At 46.0% G+C, this 15,416-nt stretch overlaps 1 protein-coding gene across 3 annotated transcripts in view; it reads left to right on the top strand.

Moving 5' to 3' along the window:
• The window catches only part of KIAA0232 (KIAA0232 ortholog), a 56,393-nt gene that overhangs the window by 25,097 nt on the left and 15,880 nt on the right, over nt 1-15,416 (top strand). For all 3 annotated transcript variants that reach the window (XM_077310605.1, XM_077310604.1, XM_077310606.1), the window contains one exon: nt 12,105-12,242. In XM_077310605.1, the coding sequence (XP_077166720.1) occupies nt 12,195-12,242 (48 nt within the window). In that variant the 5' untranslated portion in view covers nt 12,105-12,194. The remainder of the gene's footprint in view (nt 1-12,104; nt 12,243-15,416) is intronic.

The following is a 15,416-nucleotide window of genomic DNA, read 5'->3' as shown; positions in this document are numbered from 1 at the left end:
CCTCGGACTCAAGGAGCTGAAAAAATCCACATTCTGATTAATGTATTTTGCTACGTGTTGAAAACAAAATATGTAGAAACTTGTAGATTTTGTGTTGTGCGTCACCAAGCAAGTTTGAGGTATGTTTCTTCCAGTCTAAGCCCAGAGCACAACAAGCATATAGCCCTAAATTCATCTTTGTGGCTTCTGTGCAGTCACAGGTGAGACTGAGCAAGAGCAGACCAGCCATGGAGGTGAAACTTCTTTGCTTTCTCATGTTTTTTACACTGCTAGAAGCACCCTCCTCCCCTCAGTTTGCATTGGATCTTCTCACATAAACCTATGCATGATCAAAGGGAGGAATGATGGTGAACGGGATCTTTGGGCATCTTCCAACCCAAATTGTTTCCAAATGCCAAGAAGAAAGATTTTGGTCCACTAGGACGGTGCTCCCCAACCACCGGGCTGCGGCTCCCTCTCCCTGCCCCCCCCCCCGCAGTAAGAAACTTCCCAGGCCGCAAGCAAATCGGCCGCAAAAGCAGCCGATTAGCTTGAAGACCAGCAAGCTTCGTTTTGTGAGAGGGGGGGAGAGGGAAACAGGTCTGCACATGCGCATTTGCGCCATATGTGGCCACAAACGTGAATGTGTGGCAGTTTTGCACATGCCCGGAAGTGCCACGCATGCGTGTTGCAGCCACACATGGCGCAACCCCGGATGCGCGGCATGCGCGGCTGCCCTCCCCACCACCACTGGTCTGCAGCCTTGGAAAGGTTGTGGACCACTGCACTAGGAGATGGGCTGTTAGACTACCAGACTGTGCTATAATGCATTCGGATCTAATATTTCACAACTGTCAGCCACACCTATGTGGATAGCTGAGGGAGCCTGGTTTCAAGGCATAACATTGAGTCAGACACACACCTGGGAACTCTGAGAAAATGCTGCAGAAACGATTATCGGGGCGGTTCTATATTGTACGTGCAATCTGGGTGCCAGATGGTGATGCCATAGCATAGAAGTGGCAGGGGTTTTGTGCGATATAACTGAGTAGCCAGAGGAATGTACTGTCCACCTCTTCTATGGAGAAATTTTGTCACAGCTCCCTCCTTACTTCTGAAAGAGTTGGAAATTTACTTCAGGTGAGGTGTCTAGTTAAGGGAATGATGAAAGGCTATTCCTAGATACCTGAATGTGCGTACCTGCTCAATTTTGTAACCGTTGATTTTCCAATTTGTTAATTTTCTTGGTTCTGCCAAAGACTAAAATTTCGGATTTTTCATAATTTATGGACAAAACGTTGGCTTTGCAATAAGATGTTAAGGAGTAGAGAAGTCTCAGTCATCCTGTAGATGCCAGCCAATGCACTAACCCCCATACCAACCCCAGTACTAACTCAGTACAGAGGGCAATAATGGGAGGAGACATCAAGAAAAGTCTAAGAATAAGAGGGCTACAAGGTCTCCTAGGGATCAGCCCTGTTGGGAGAGATCATTCCAATGACTAGGGGTAGTCACCAGCACATCTGCTTTTGTCACAGATCAGTTTGCTCTTTTCTGTGATGCTTGGAAGAAAATCCTAAGAGAGTCTTGGGTCTTCTCCACAGTCTGTTCTTATCACTACTTAGACACTATAGTTTGAGATTTCCCTATTGTCCAACCTTTCCTTCCTTACCGAGTTGTTCTCCCTCTGCTATTGAATTCTGAATGGCTACATTGTCAGATGTGCTTTCCTTACTGGAGATGAGCTCCTAGTTTACATCTTGTTGAAAATACTTGCCTTACCAGTGTAAAGGTGATTATTTCCAATACACTATGCAGTCCTGCAACATTTTTCTGCCAAGGCAGCTATCATCTCCTTTCTCCTCCAGAGGCGGAAGACATCTTGGGTGTTTTCATCCCTTGGTTCAGGGAGGCAGGCTCACATTTTTCTCCTCTTCCTGTTTCTGGTGTGGGCGTGCCTCTCTGTCCTAGTTCTTTTCTGCCTTTGCCAAGGAAGGCTTTTCGCTATGCTAGCAGGTTACTTTAACTTAATCTAAACTCTTAACTTTTTCTCTTTCTCTTTCATCCTCTACTTTTTCACCTTATTGTTGCTTGTCTCCTACTCTCCTTTTATTTTGAAGCTACCAGCCGAGGGAGTTTTTTCTTTTGGAGTCTGCAACTCTCCACGGAGACTTCAAATCTCCCTGGTAGCACAGGAGAGACACAGCTACATCGGAGGTGGCTTGATGGCTTCACGGAGAGACGAGGAATTCCTCTCTGAGGAGGATGTCTCAGCAGCCGCACTAGATGAAAATAAACAGCTCCCTGGGCCGGCGGGCACACCCTCAGAGGTCCTCCCGTGTCTGGTCAGAGCACAGAAAGGCGGACAGGGAAAAAAGTGCGCCAAAACCCTGAAGACGAATGAAGCACATTCCCCTGGCGAGCCTCAAGATAGCAGGGGCCATCTTAGTGATTGGCGATCCTTCTGTCAGGCCCTCCAAGTCATCGGGATCATAGGCTGGATGGGAGAGGATAAGAGAATAGTAGAGGGTATCAATAGGATATTGCAGGCTGCTCTCCCTCAGCTGAACATTCATGACTGCACATTCCAAAGGGGAGTGGCCTCATTGTCCAACAATTAATTAATATCTCTCTCTCTCTCTCTCTCTCTCTCTCTCTCTCTCTCTCTCTCTCTCTCTCTCTCCCTCTCTCTCTCTTTCTCTCTCTCTCTCTCTCTCTCTCTCTCTCTCTCTCCTCCCCCCCCCCCCGCCCGCCCGCCTGCCCGCCCACTGCAGAGGCACTTCGGAAAACACTTGTTAGAGACTCCCTTCTTTGCAAGATAGTTTTTTTCCCCCAAAGCATCAGTACAGGAGCAGGATTTGAAAAGGGAAGCTTTTTATTGTGTGCATGTAAAGTGCTGTCACATAACAGCTGATTTACAGTGACTCCAGCAAAGGGCTTTCAATGCAAGTGAGAAGGAAAGGTGCTTTGCTGTTGCCTTTATCAACAATCTTTCTTTCCATTTACTGATCATGGCTAGGTTCCGAGATTTGTCTGAAATCAGGCTATACTGTAATTCTTTTCTTAAACCAAGCTTTTTATTAATGGTAGTGTAATTTATCTTTTTCTGGCTGAGAAAAAATCAGAAAATAACATTAGCACTTAGCTTGGGGGGGAGCTTCTGCTTTGGGGAAGGGAAGGAACTTTGACATGGGTAATTCCATCAGAGATGCAGGATTAAAATTCTTCCAACTTCTTGTTTCCTGGGTAGAGTCATCCACTTTCTTCAGCTTGATAACTCCTGAAGCAGCATCTACAGCTATGTCTGAGAAAAAACATTTGGGGGAAGTTTCTTGATCCCTGGCAACTATAGGTTTGTAAGTCAACAGTTGGGATAGTGGAGGCAATCTGGAATGGAGAACATGGTTACCCACTGAAAAATGGAAAGGGAAAGACTCATGAGGCTAGGTTATTCATGGGATTTCTACACTGAGGATTTATAACTCTTCAGGGAAAGTGTGTCCAGGTGGTGCAAATGTTAACACCTAGAACCATTAGCCCTACATGATACCAAATCCTGGAGTTCCTGCTAGATGGCAGAATGAGCTGGTGGTCCCCTTGTATTCCCGGGCTGGTTCTCTTGGCTGTCCAGTCGTGCGGTGCCAGAGTGCGGTCTGGGGACTGAGGACTTGAGCTGGAAGTCCAAGGCATCGGATAGAATGCAGCCCAGATGTGTGAGACTTCTGCCGCCTTCATTGACACTGTAGATCTTTAGGACAGTGGTGTGGAGCTTCCTTGGCGTCTTCTTTCCTGACGCAAAGTCTTGCAAGGCTCGGGGCAGCAGAGGTACCAATGGAATGGCAGCCTAAGAGGAGGCAGGACTTTGCCTTTAATAACTGGCTCAGTCATTGGAGTGTGGAGGGAGGACAGTCTGTTCTTTTGCGCCATCTGTTGGCGATTAAAAGACCTGGAGGAGCTGTTACCTCTGGAACGCAGAGACAGGGTTTCCAGTGTTGCCCAATGGTGGCAAGAAGAACTGGACTGGTCTGAACTATCTTTGACCCATCTGCCTGGTCTTAGGTCTAAACCTGGGATCCAAGATATGTGAGGGGATTGCTCTGTGAGATCAGCAGAGAAGGGTAGGATGACTTGGGCAGGATTTTTTGTCACGGCTGGGAGGCTGGAGTGGGGCTGAGAGAACCCCTGTTACAGGTGGGATCTGGCCATACTCCTTCCTCCACTAGTGCTAGTGTTGCCAGCTGGTAGGCTAGGGTAGGGTGGGGGGAGGCTGTTTCACAAATATATAGAGGAACTACCTTTACCCTGCTCTGTGGGGGCGGAATAAATAAAACGCTAAGGGCTATGTGGGAGGGGTAGGTCCGGGATGGGGGGGGCAACGATTGGCCCTTGCCCCCAAACTGACATGCGGAGTGCCCAGTTGGCTGGCAAAAAGCGCCAGCCAAATGGGCCCTCTGCTTGTCAGCTTGCCTCCTGAACCGCCCACCCCCCAACCTAGCCCGTCTTCAGATGCAGCCGCCCGCTCTACCCTGCCATGTGGCCTTGGGAACGATGGGCTCACCACGCACCACCCACCGGACCCTTCGCCTCCCCCCACCTCATTACCCACCCCTGCCCACTACACTCTGCCCCCGCCGCTTCACTCCCTCCTCCGCCGCTGCTTTCCTACCCCCCTGCCCTGCACACACACACACACACTGATCTTCCACCGCTGCCTCCCACCTGCCACCGCCGTTCCACCGTTGCTTCCCTGCCCCCAACCGCTGAGACACCCACCCAGCCACTGCACGCTTCTGCCCCCCCACTATTCGTCCCCGAGCTCCCACTCCCCTCCACCGCACATTTACCCACTCCACACACCCAGCCACCCACCCATCACCCTCTTTCGCCTCCGCCCCCCCACAAATCCCTCTCCGAACGGCAGTCACTTTCCCCACCCCAAACACCTACACACCCTCCCCTCTCTACCCCACAATCTTACCCAGCCACCCCCCTTCCCAACTGGCCCCCCCTCGCAACTCCCCCCCAACCATCCTGCGGACCCTTCACACATCACCCTCCTTCCCCCCCTTTCCCATCCCATCCCATCCCATCTTCCTTCCTTCCTTCCTTCCTTCCTTCCTTCCTTCCTTCCTTCCTTCCTTCCTTCCTTCCTTCCTTCCTTCCTTCCTCACTTCTTCTATTTCTCTACCTCTTCCCCCCCAACTCCCGCTCCCGATTTGCCCCCTCACGACTCCCCCCCAGACCCTTCACACACACCCCTGTCCCATCCCATTCCACCTACCTACCTACCTCCCTGCCTGTCTTCCTTCCTCCTTCCTTCCTTCCTTCCTTCCTTCCTTCCTTCCTTCCTTCCTTCCTTCCTTCCTTCCTTCCTTCCTTCCTTCCTTCCTTCCTTCCTTCCTTCCTTCCTTCCTTCCTTCCTTCCTTCCTTCCTTCCTGACTTCCTCTAATTATCTATTTCCTGCCTCTTTCTCTCTCCCTCTCACTTGCTCTCTTTGGCCCTTCCTGTCTTTCTGCCTTTTTACCTTTCTCCCTGCCTTTCTTTCTGCTTTCTATCCATCCCCTCACCCACCCCTTGCCCTCCTTTCTCACTCCTATCCCTCCTCCCCTTTACTACATTTTTCCTCCCCATCCACTAGTGCCCAGTGTATTTTATGTACAGCAGGCTTACTTTCTAGTAGATACAATAAGACTAAGCAAATACACTAACACCTACAGCAGAAAAAAAAAAGGTAGGAAATGGCTGAGTTTGGGGAAGAGGACAGCACGGTTCATAAGATTACCAATCTTGCACAGAGAAGTTGGGTGCGCTGAGGACGGGGGGTCAGCAACACGAATGAAGCCAGCATCCGAGTCGGGCGTCACCAGAGGGAAGTGATCACCCTGAGGGCTCCAAAGAAGGGTTTTTAATACCCTTTCCTTAGTAAATACGTGGTAATACGTGGTAAAAAGTCACGTAGGCAAAAAGTGGGCTTTGGACAAAAGGTGCAGATGCCCCCTTTGATGTGGGCCCAAAAGGTTGATTTATCCAGGATCAAAGTAATCGAAGAAAATGATCTGGGAAACTTGGGACCTGGTTTCATAGAATCATAGAGTTGGAAGGGACCTCATGCATCATCTAGTCCAATCCCCTACACTATGCAGTACACTCACATCCCAATCACTCATCTATTCTAACCTGCCACCCCTTTGCCTTCACAGAATCAGCCTCTCTGTCAGATGTCTATCTGGCCTCTGTTTAAAAATTTCCAAAGATGGAGAACCCACCACCTCCCGAGGAAGCCTGTTCCACTGACAAACCGTTCTAACTGTCAAGAACTTTCCCTGGATGTTTAGATGGAATTTCTTTTGAATCAATTTCATCCCATTCGTTCTGGTCTGTCCCTCTGGTCCCATCCTCCATATGGCAACCTTTTAAATACTTGAAGTTGTTTATCAGATCCCCTCTCAGTCGTCTTCTCTCTAGGCTAAACAGACCAAGCTCCCCCAACCTTTCTTCATATGTCTTGGTCTCCAAACCCCTCACCATCTTTGTTGCCCTCCTCTGGACACGTTCCAGTTTGTCAACATCCCTCTTCAACTGGGGTGCGCAAAATTGAACACAGTACTCCAAGTGACGCCGAACCAGAGCAGAGTAAAGCGGTACCATCACCTCCCGTGATCTGGACACGATACTCCGTTTGATACAGCCCAAAATCCCATTTGCCTTTTTTGTCACTGAGTCACACTGCTGACTCATGTTCAGTGTATGGCAAGGAAGAGGAAGAAGAAGAGTTGGTTTTTATATGTCACTTTTCTCTAGGTGCTGTGGCAAGCCCAAGGTCATGCAGTTGGCTGCATGTGGAGGAGCGGGGAATCTAACCTGGCTTTCCAGATTAGAAGCTGCTGCTCTTAACCACTGCACCACGCTGGCTCTTTCAAGCTCTCTTAACATGATTCTTCATCTCTAGGGTAATGGCTGTCATTTTTCTGTGAGGGGGTATATGGATGGGGAGGGGCTGACCAATTTGGGCTAGTGATTCATGGCATTTTAAATCTTCTGTCCTTGGCACTGCCATGACTCGTGGCATTGTCACCATATGTGATAATCTTCATCATGACAAAGAATGGATCCCTGACCTGGCAAGCTTAAAAGCACAATTTTAGTGGGACGATGAGTCAGGGAAGAATAGAAAGGGAAGGCTTAATGAGTGGGAGTTTTTCTCTTGGGAATGAGGACTGAGGTGTTAAGTCAAAAGCTGAATGGGGAAAGTTTAGAGGACAGGCTCCAAGCTAAAGAGCCCAGCCTAAATGCTGTTGAAGAGAGTTCCAGGCATCAGCAGGCAGTAAAGCAGAAGTACTTTGCAAGCAGCAAACCTTCAGGCAGCTGAGGACAGCAGAGCTGGAACTCTGGATCGGCCTAAATGCTGTTGAAGAGAGTTCCAGGCATCAGCAGGCAGTAAAGCAGAAGTACTTTGCAAGCAGCAAACCTTCGGGCAGCTGAGGACAGAAGAGCTGGATCGGTAAAGAAGGCGACTGCGGCCTTTGGCTGTATCAACAAGGGCATCACATTAAAATCACAAGATCTCATAGTCCCGTTGTATACAGCATTGGTCAAACCCACCTAGAGTACTTTGTGCAGTTCTGGAGGCCTGACTCTAAAAAGGATGTGGACAAAATGGAGAGGGTGCAGAGGAGAGCACTGAGGATAATCCAGGACCTGGGGACCAAGGGACTTGGGAATGTTCAGCCTGGAGAAGAGGAGGCTGAGAGGGGACAGGATGGCTCTCTTCAACTATCTGAAAGGCTGTCTCTTAGACGAAGGCAGAAAAGGTGCCTGTTGGGGAGCAGAGGACTGGAACTACAGTAATGGCGTTAAACTACATGTAGAACAATGGTTCTCAACCTTCCTGATGCTGCAACCCTTTGATACAGTTCCTCCTGTTGTGGTGACCCCCAACTATAAAATTATGCAATTGTTCTTTCACAGAAATTAAACCAAAACTGACCAATGACGTGAAGATCCATTGTTCATGATTGGAAATAAATTGGTTTTTCTCCCCGGGATTTCTCAGTTCAGTTCTGCCTCTTGTCCCACCATGCCAATCTTGCTCTTTTCCGCTGCTCCAGACAGATGGATCTACTCCACAAGTCTGTTGTGTAGATGGTGCCCTCTCCACTGGCCAAGCCGCTAGCCTTGCTGCAACCCCTGTGAAAGAGTCGTTCGACCCCCAAAGGGGTCCCAACCCCCAGCTTGAGAACCACTGATGTAGAACGATATCAGCTAGATATCAGGATAAATTTTTTCAAGGAGTAATTCCGCAATGGAGTCGACTGCCTAAGGATGTGGTGAGCTTCTCACTGGCAGTTGTCAAGCAGTGGCTGGACAGATATTTGTCATGGATGCTTTAGATTAGGGTAGGCTTTCTCAGCCAGGGTTTTATGAAAACCTGGGGTTTCATGACGGCCCTGGAAGGGTCTCCCGAATGGGTCGCGGTTAATTAATTTTAAATATATTTAATTTGTTAAACGTTTATTGGGTGATATGACCATATATGGTCATGTCGACCCCTCCACCCCCTCCCAAAATGGCCAGTGAAGGGCCTGGAGGGGATGGCAAGAGGAGGGGCCTGTGGTGGGCATGTACACAGCCCTGGTCCCCAACCACACTCTGCGGATTGTGCCACTTCTGGGGTTTCTCGAAGTCTGAAGAATGTTTCAGGAGGTTCTCAATGGTAAAACGTTGAGAAAGGCTGGGTCCCGCAATGAACAGGGGTTGGACTTGATGGTTCCTTCCCACTCCGTATGTGTTATAGAAGTAGAGCTGCTACAGTCCAGTAACACCTTTAAAGATGAGAAGATTTTTGGCATATGAGTTTTGACAGCTCACACCCTGAATATCATGTTGGTCTCAAAGGTGCTACTGGTCTAGAATCCAGCTGTTCTGCTGCCCTGTGAAATGATAGAAACAGGCATTTAACTGGCAGTAGGTATGGAGACTAAGTATGAAAGTAAGGCTTTGAGGATGTAAAGATTTTGCACGGGCTGTGGCAGATGATGGGACCGTAAGGAGCTGAGAAGGAGAGTTATGTATCCTAGACACTGGCAGCAGAGTTCTGCAGAGCGGTGAGAAGGTGGAAGTTTTCTTAGTCAAGGTGGGTGGGGATCAGTTTGAACAGAGAGATGATGAGTAATAGTGCCTTTTCACAATTGTACCTGGGAGAGTAGCATAACAAAAGCAGGTAGGTTTTTCCTTGTTCTTGGTATCTGACCAAGGGGAGCCCTGGCTCTTGAATGCTCATAACCTGAATATCTTTATTATTTATTTATTTATTTGATTTCTATACCACCCTTCCATATGGCTCAGTGTGGTTTACATGCAACAACAAAGGGGGGATACATGGAACAAATTAATATATAACATAAGCAAATACAACAACAACTAAATAACACAATTTCAGTAATCTTAAACAATATAACAGGAACAGGAACTTAGCTAAGGCCCTTAGAGAGGCCAGACGGGTTCAGGCCATAGAGGGAATGTCTGAGGGGGACCTGTGGTCAGTCTCAGGCAAATGCCTGGTGGAGGAGCTGCTTTTTGCAGGCCCTGTGGAATTGTGGGAGTTCGGACAGGATAGAAAAAGCGCTGACAGGTTTCAAAGGGCCTACTGGCTCTTCTACTGTAGACCAACACAGCTACCCTCTGAAACTATTTCCTCAGTCTTTGCCACACTTATAAAAAGTTAAAGCAGGATATTCTTGCTCATTTTGCAGGGTTAGCGGTCAGTGGGTATAGTTAAGGAGGGAGCGGTTTTGGAGGAACAATGAACACTTTGTTCTTGGATGATATATTTGGTACAGCAGTGAAACAAGTCTTGGTCGGGCTTCATCAGCATATAGGTAGTACAGAAATTCATGGGATTTTTTGAAATGGCTTGTGGAGGTGACTTGTAGACAGAACAGCTGGGGACCAAGAATCACATCTTAAGAAACGGCTCCCTCTCTAGTAATACTAGTACTAGAGCATGTAATGTAGTGGGCAGTAGAATCAGGACAGACAAAAGGGAAATACTTCCTTATTCAAAGTGTTATTAATTGATAGAATTCCCTACCTACCACAAGATGTAGCAGTGAGTTTGGTCAACTTTCAGAAGGGATTAAACAAGTTCATGGGAGACAAGTCCACCAGTAGCTAAAAGGAACCTCTGTGTTCACACTCTGTGTTACTCTGTGTAAAACTGCATACTCATGTTTGGGGGCCTTTGCTTCCATGCCCTGCTTCCATTCTGAAGAGATCTGGGTGGCCGCTGGATGTAGGATGCTAGATGGACAGTTGGTCTGATTCAACACAGGCTTGTACATTCATATGAGGAAGACAGCTAAGAGGAAGCTTTATTTCAGGCAAAACATTGAACGCATAGTTCTGGGGAGAGCCAAATGAGAATAGTGTGTCAGAAAGACGTAGTAGAGGTAGTCATGAAGATTAGAGATGTCACCTATATCAAAAACAGCAGAGAGGAAAAGGGCATGGTGCAGAGCTTTAGATCTGGCAGTCAGAATTATAATTTCAACAGGCTTATTCCAGCACAGAGGAGAAGTTGGATTATAGGAGGTTAAGAAGAAGTGTTGGTTCTTATAGGCCACTTTTCTCTACCAGAAGGAGTCTCAAAGCAGCTTACAATTGCTTTCCCTTTCCCTGTGAGGAAGGTGAGGCTGAGGGAGTCCTGAGATTACTGCTTGGTCAGATCAGCTATATGTGTGCTGTGGCGAGCCCAATGTCACCCAGCTGGTTCCATGTGGAGGAGGAGTGGGGAATCAAACCCAGCTCGCCAGATTAGAAGTCCGTACTCCACTACACCAAGCTGGCTCTCTGATTAAGGTAGATATTGGAGTTTACAAGCCAAGGCCTCAGCAGTAAGAGAGAATGGAGTTTGAATTATGGGTGGATAGCAGGATGTGTCAAAAGAGAACATGGGTGAAATGTTTGAATGCAGCAGGAAAGGGAACATAGGAGAGTTGATATGGAGATGAGTCTTGATTCCACCATTCTGCTCAAGATGATTCTCCTTCCTATAGTTTTTATTCATTGCCTCACATAGCATTGGAAAAGTCTTGAATACTGTCCAGTCTGTCTCTATAACTGCTGTACCCATCTGAATACTTACTTACCTGTTAGATTCCCATGCTAATAATTCCCAGTTGAGAGACTGGATTTTTAATTTAATTTAATTTCTTTATTTCTACAAAGTCAATCTGCAGTGTGGTTCAAGTTATTTAAAAATGCTAATTGTAGATCATCTTACCTAGCTGCGATCTCAAATAATAATTTAAGTGCCCTTATAGCACTGCGCTCCGAAACCACACCAACCACCATCCAGTTAGGCTGGTAAAACAGGACACCAAAGAATGAATGATTTTGTATTTGTGGACTGTGGAGGATTTACCACATTACATCCTCAAATGCCATCTGTATTTGTAACTTAGGGCCAAGTTTGTAGACTGGGTTCAGATATTGTTTCTAAGATCTCAGACTGTCTCTGTTTGCTAGGGCAGTAAAAACAGTAAGAGCCAATCGTATTTTGTCAAATGTGGATACTTAAGATAGCTTTTATACGTTTTATGTACAGTATTTGCTGGCGTATAAGACTACTTTTCCCCCCTGAAAAACATGCCTCCAAGTTGGGGGGTCGTCCTAGACGCCGGGTGCACTTCAGTTGGGATAGACATAGCTGCCCATAGTGGCCCATAGTACTGTGATGTAATGTAACAAACTCTATATTTTGAGTGGAAATGTTGGGGGGTCGTCTTATACGCCCAGTCGTCGTATACGCCGGCAAATACGGTATGTTACATAAAAGATTGTTGAGTATATTGTATGCTGTACATATATAGTGTTTTACAGTAGTGTTTTACAGTGGTATACCGTTTTGAGCTCTGTTGAATGTATTTTATTCTTGTGTGTTTTGGGTCATATGCAATAAAATTGTTCCTTTTCTTTTACTACTTACTTTATATTACAATATATGCTTCCTGTGTGTAACTCTGCCATACGATAAATCATCATCATCCTCTTAAAAGTGATCTCCAGTAAAATATTCTAGCTATTTTTAATACTCTTTGCCTCATTCCCCCCCCCCCCCTTTTAGGAGAATGACATCTTCCTGGGCTGGGAAAAAGGAGCTTACAAGAAATGGGGAAAGAGTAAGAAAAAATGCTCTGATCTAACACTAGAAGAAATGAAAAAACAGGCTGCTGTTCAGTGTCTTCGCTCTGCTTCCGATGAAGTAAGAACCAACACAACCGTTTTTGATGTGTTTAATTTTTTTTCCTGGGGTAGATAAAAATGATAGTGGTCAACAAAAGACTGTTTTATGTTTTAGTATGTTTTACATTTTGGTATTTACTGTAAAAGAGCCTCTTGTGGCGCAGAGTGGTAAGGCAGCCGTCTGAAAGCTTTGCCCATGAGGTTGGGAGTTCAATCCCAGCAGCCGGCTCAAGGTTGACTCAGCCTTCCATCCTTCCGAGGTCGGTAAAATGAGTACCCAGCTTACTGCTGGGGGGTAAACGGTAATGACTGGGGAAGGCACTGGCAAACCACCCCATATTGAGTCTGCCATGAAAACGCTGGAGGGCGTCACCCCAAGGGTCAGATATGACTCGGTGCTTGCACAGGGGATACCTTTACCTTTATTTACTGTTTTGTGTTTATTTATTTATTTTATTAGATCTTTTTATACCGCCCTTTCCATATGGCCCAAGGCAGTTTACTTGGAATGTTTTGGGAAACATAGAACAAGACATTACACTCTGCAATTTAGGTTAAATGAATAAATCACTCCCCCCCCTCCCCCCCCCGTCAAGTCACTGTCAATTTATGGTTACCATCTACATCTAGGGTTTTTAGGGCAAGAGACCTTCAGAGGTGGTTTGCCATTGCCTGCCTATGTGTAGCAACCCTGAGCTTCCTTAGTGACCTCCCATCCAAGTATTGGCTAGGGCCAACCCTAATTATGTTCCGAGATCTGACAAGGCCGGACCAGCCTGTGTTATCCAGGTCAGGGATTAAGTAACTTTAAATCATGCACCCACTTCGTAATATATTTTTGAAAATTTGTGTGTCCTTATTACCACAACAACTAAACATACTGAAATCCCTGGCCCCAAAGAAGTACGTTGGACCTCAACAAGGACCAGAGCCTTCTCTGTACTGGCCCCCACCTGGTGGAACGAGATCTGGTCGAACTCTCAGAATTCCACAGGGCCTCCAAAAGGGAGCTCCTCCACCAGGCATTTGATTGAGGTTAATCTGACTTCGAAACATCTGACCAAAAACATCTGGTGGTCCCCCTTAAGCCATACTCTCCATAACCTGATGGATCCTGACCATCCTAGGGGTTGTTCTATTGAAATTGTTCAATGAATTAACTATAGTAATCTGCTAAAATTATATTTATTGTTAGAACGGTTACTGATATGTTATGACTGTTATTGAAATATGATGTTCACGTGCGTTTTGTTGACCTATTAACTTTATTCCTTCAGATAATGGTAATTTCAGAGTTGGTGTCGTCCTTTTGCAATAGCAGATTAATTCTTTGAAATCCTACTGTTTCTCCAGCATAACAGTTTGAAGTAATAACGTCTGTAATTATCAGTATAATGTAACACATCTAGGAAGCTTTCTATAAATTTTGCCAAACCCAGTTTTGGACTGGAAAATTAGGGTGGAACGAGCAATGGGATCTGCTTGAGTAAAATGTATCCTAGATCTTTATTTCTTCATTGTGCTTTTCTATATGCAGTTTTCGGTCTCAAAAATTCTAACATTTCAAAATGAATGTATAGTCTGTTAAGGGAAAATCATGGCAAAAATAATGCTGATGTGTACACAGAACCTTACCTGGACATGTCATATGGCTTGTAAAACTTCTCTTACATTTTTAACCACCACTGCTTCAGGGAGTGGTAGATCTAAGTCTTATTGTGCAAATCTGTATGTATTGCGACAGATGTAAACACTTGGTGTCATGGTGCATCATCATGATATTTAAGCTATCATTACAGGCAAATGGTATCTCCATTTTATGGATAGGAGGAACTAGGTGGACATATTTTTGTATTTGAATAACAAATTGCTATAACAAGCTACAAACAATATAAATCAATTTCAGTCCTTTGAAAGAACAGATAAAGCCCTCCAACTAAGTTGGCCGTACAGGATATAAATATTTAAAAGCTCACCTGCCCCCTTACCACGGGTACCCCGAATTCAAGCAGCCAGCTGCAGTTGCCTGCTTTATTGTCATGGCTTTTATGCAGTCCCACATGCAAACCATGCGAGCCAGCCACAGAAGGCTCCAGAGTTGATCAGTGCAAAAGGTGCTCCCCTTCTTCCTCTTGTCTTTTCCACCTATGAGTCACTGAGGGGAGACATGGTCCTCTTGAGTCACCATAAGAATTCTCCAACACTTACACTGGGAGAAGCCCGTGGTTGGAACTCCAGCTGTTGATTGGGTTTCCCATTGCAGTGAGTTGCAAGCTCTTGCAAGTAGACAGTGCCTTGTATAACTCTGAGCTCCTACACTTGAAGAAAAGGTTCTGTATCAGCGTCAAGGGAAACTTGTGCACAAGATTTTTGTCACACCACAGTTTGTCTAGTTTCGAGACTCTTGAGATATGCCAGTTTGCTGTTTGTAATGAAAGACATAAAAATATTATTTGATTAATGGATTTGAATTTGTTATATTTAGTAGTTGGCAGGAATGCTGGTGATGCTTTATTGCATCTTGGAAACGTGTTGATATTCTGTTCAGTTTCAGTTTGCTACTTAGTAGGAATAGCTACGGAACAACGGTTTAGAGCCAGGGCTTCAGTCCAAGGACAAGGCAAGCAGCAGTCAGAAGCATAATAAAAATAAATGGGCAGCAATTAGGGACGTAGTCAGAGGCTGGGCTGAACATTGAAGAAGACAGAGGGTCAAGGTGTGGTCCAGAAGCAGTCCAACAGGTGAAGGTCAGGGTTTTGGAGTATGCCGTGTGGGTTCTGTGCAAAGGTGAAACATTATTCACACATGTTGCACCTACATTGACCTGCTTTTGCAAACCACTTATATAGGCAATTCCTAAGTCCAGATCCTGGAATTACTTCCATCAACTGGGTCTCTGTATTCAGCCCTCATCCTCCGAAGATCTCCCTTCTTCCAATTCCCTGAGATAGCAAGCTTGTAGACAAACAGTACCTATTTTCTCTTTAAGTTATTGTCTTTCCTGCTGTCTTTGCTCCAATGGTGTGCATGATTCAGGTGAGATGGATACTTCTTTTTCTGACCTGCTGATGGCTCAGGTGTGGGAGGTTCGTTATCAGGAGATGAACCTTATGTAGAATCTCTCTCCAGAGACTATACTTCAGAATGTTTGCTGATTACACTTGGATCCAAACTGAAAGAGCCAGATTCCTTG

The sequence above is a fragment of the Paroedura picta genome, chromosome 14, assembly GCF_049243985.1.
Source record: "Paroedura picta isolate Pp20150507F chromosome 14, Ppicta_v3.0, whole genome shotgun sequence".
NCBI classification, from domain to species: domain Eukaryota; kingdom Metazoa; phylum Chordata; class Lepidosauria; order Squamata; family Gekkonidae; genus Paroedura; species Paroedura picta.
The sequence above is the reverse complement of the archived record's forward strand: the minus strand, read 5'-3'. Positions and strand labels throughout refer to the sequence as shown.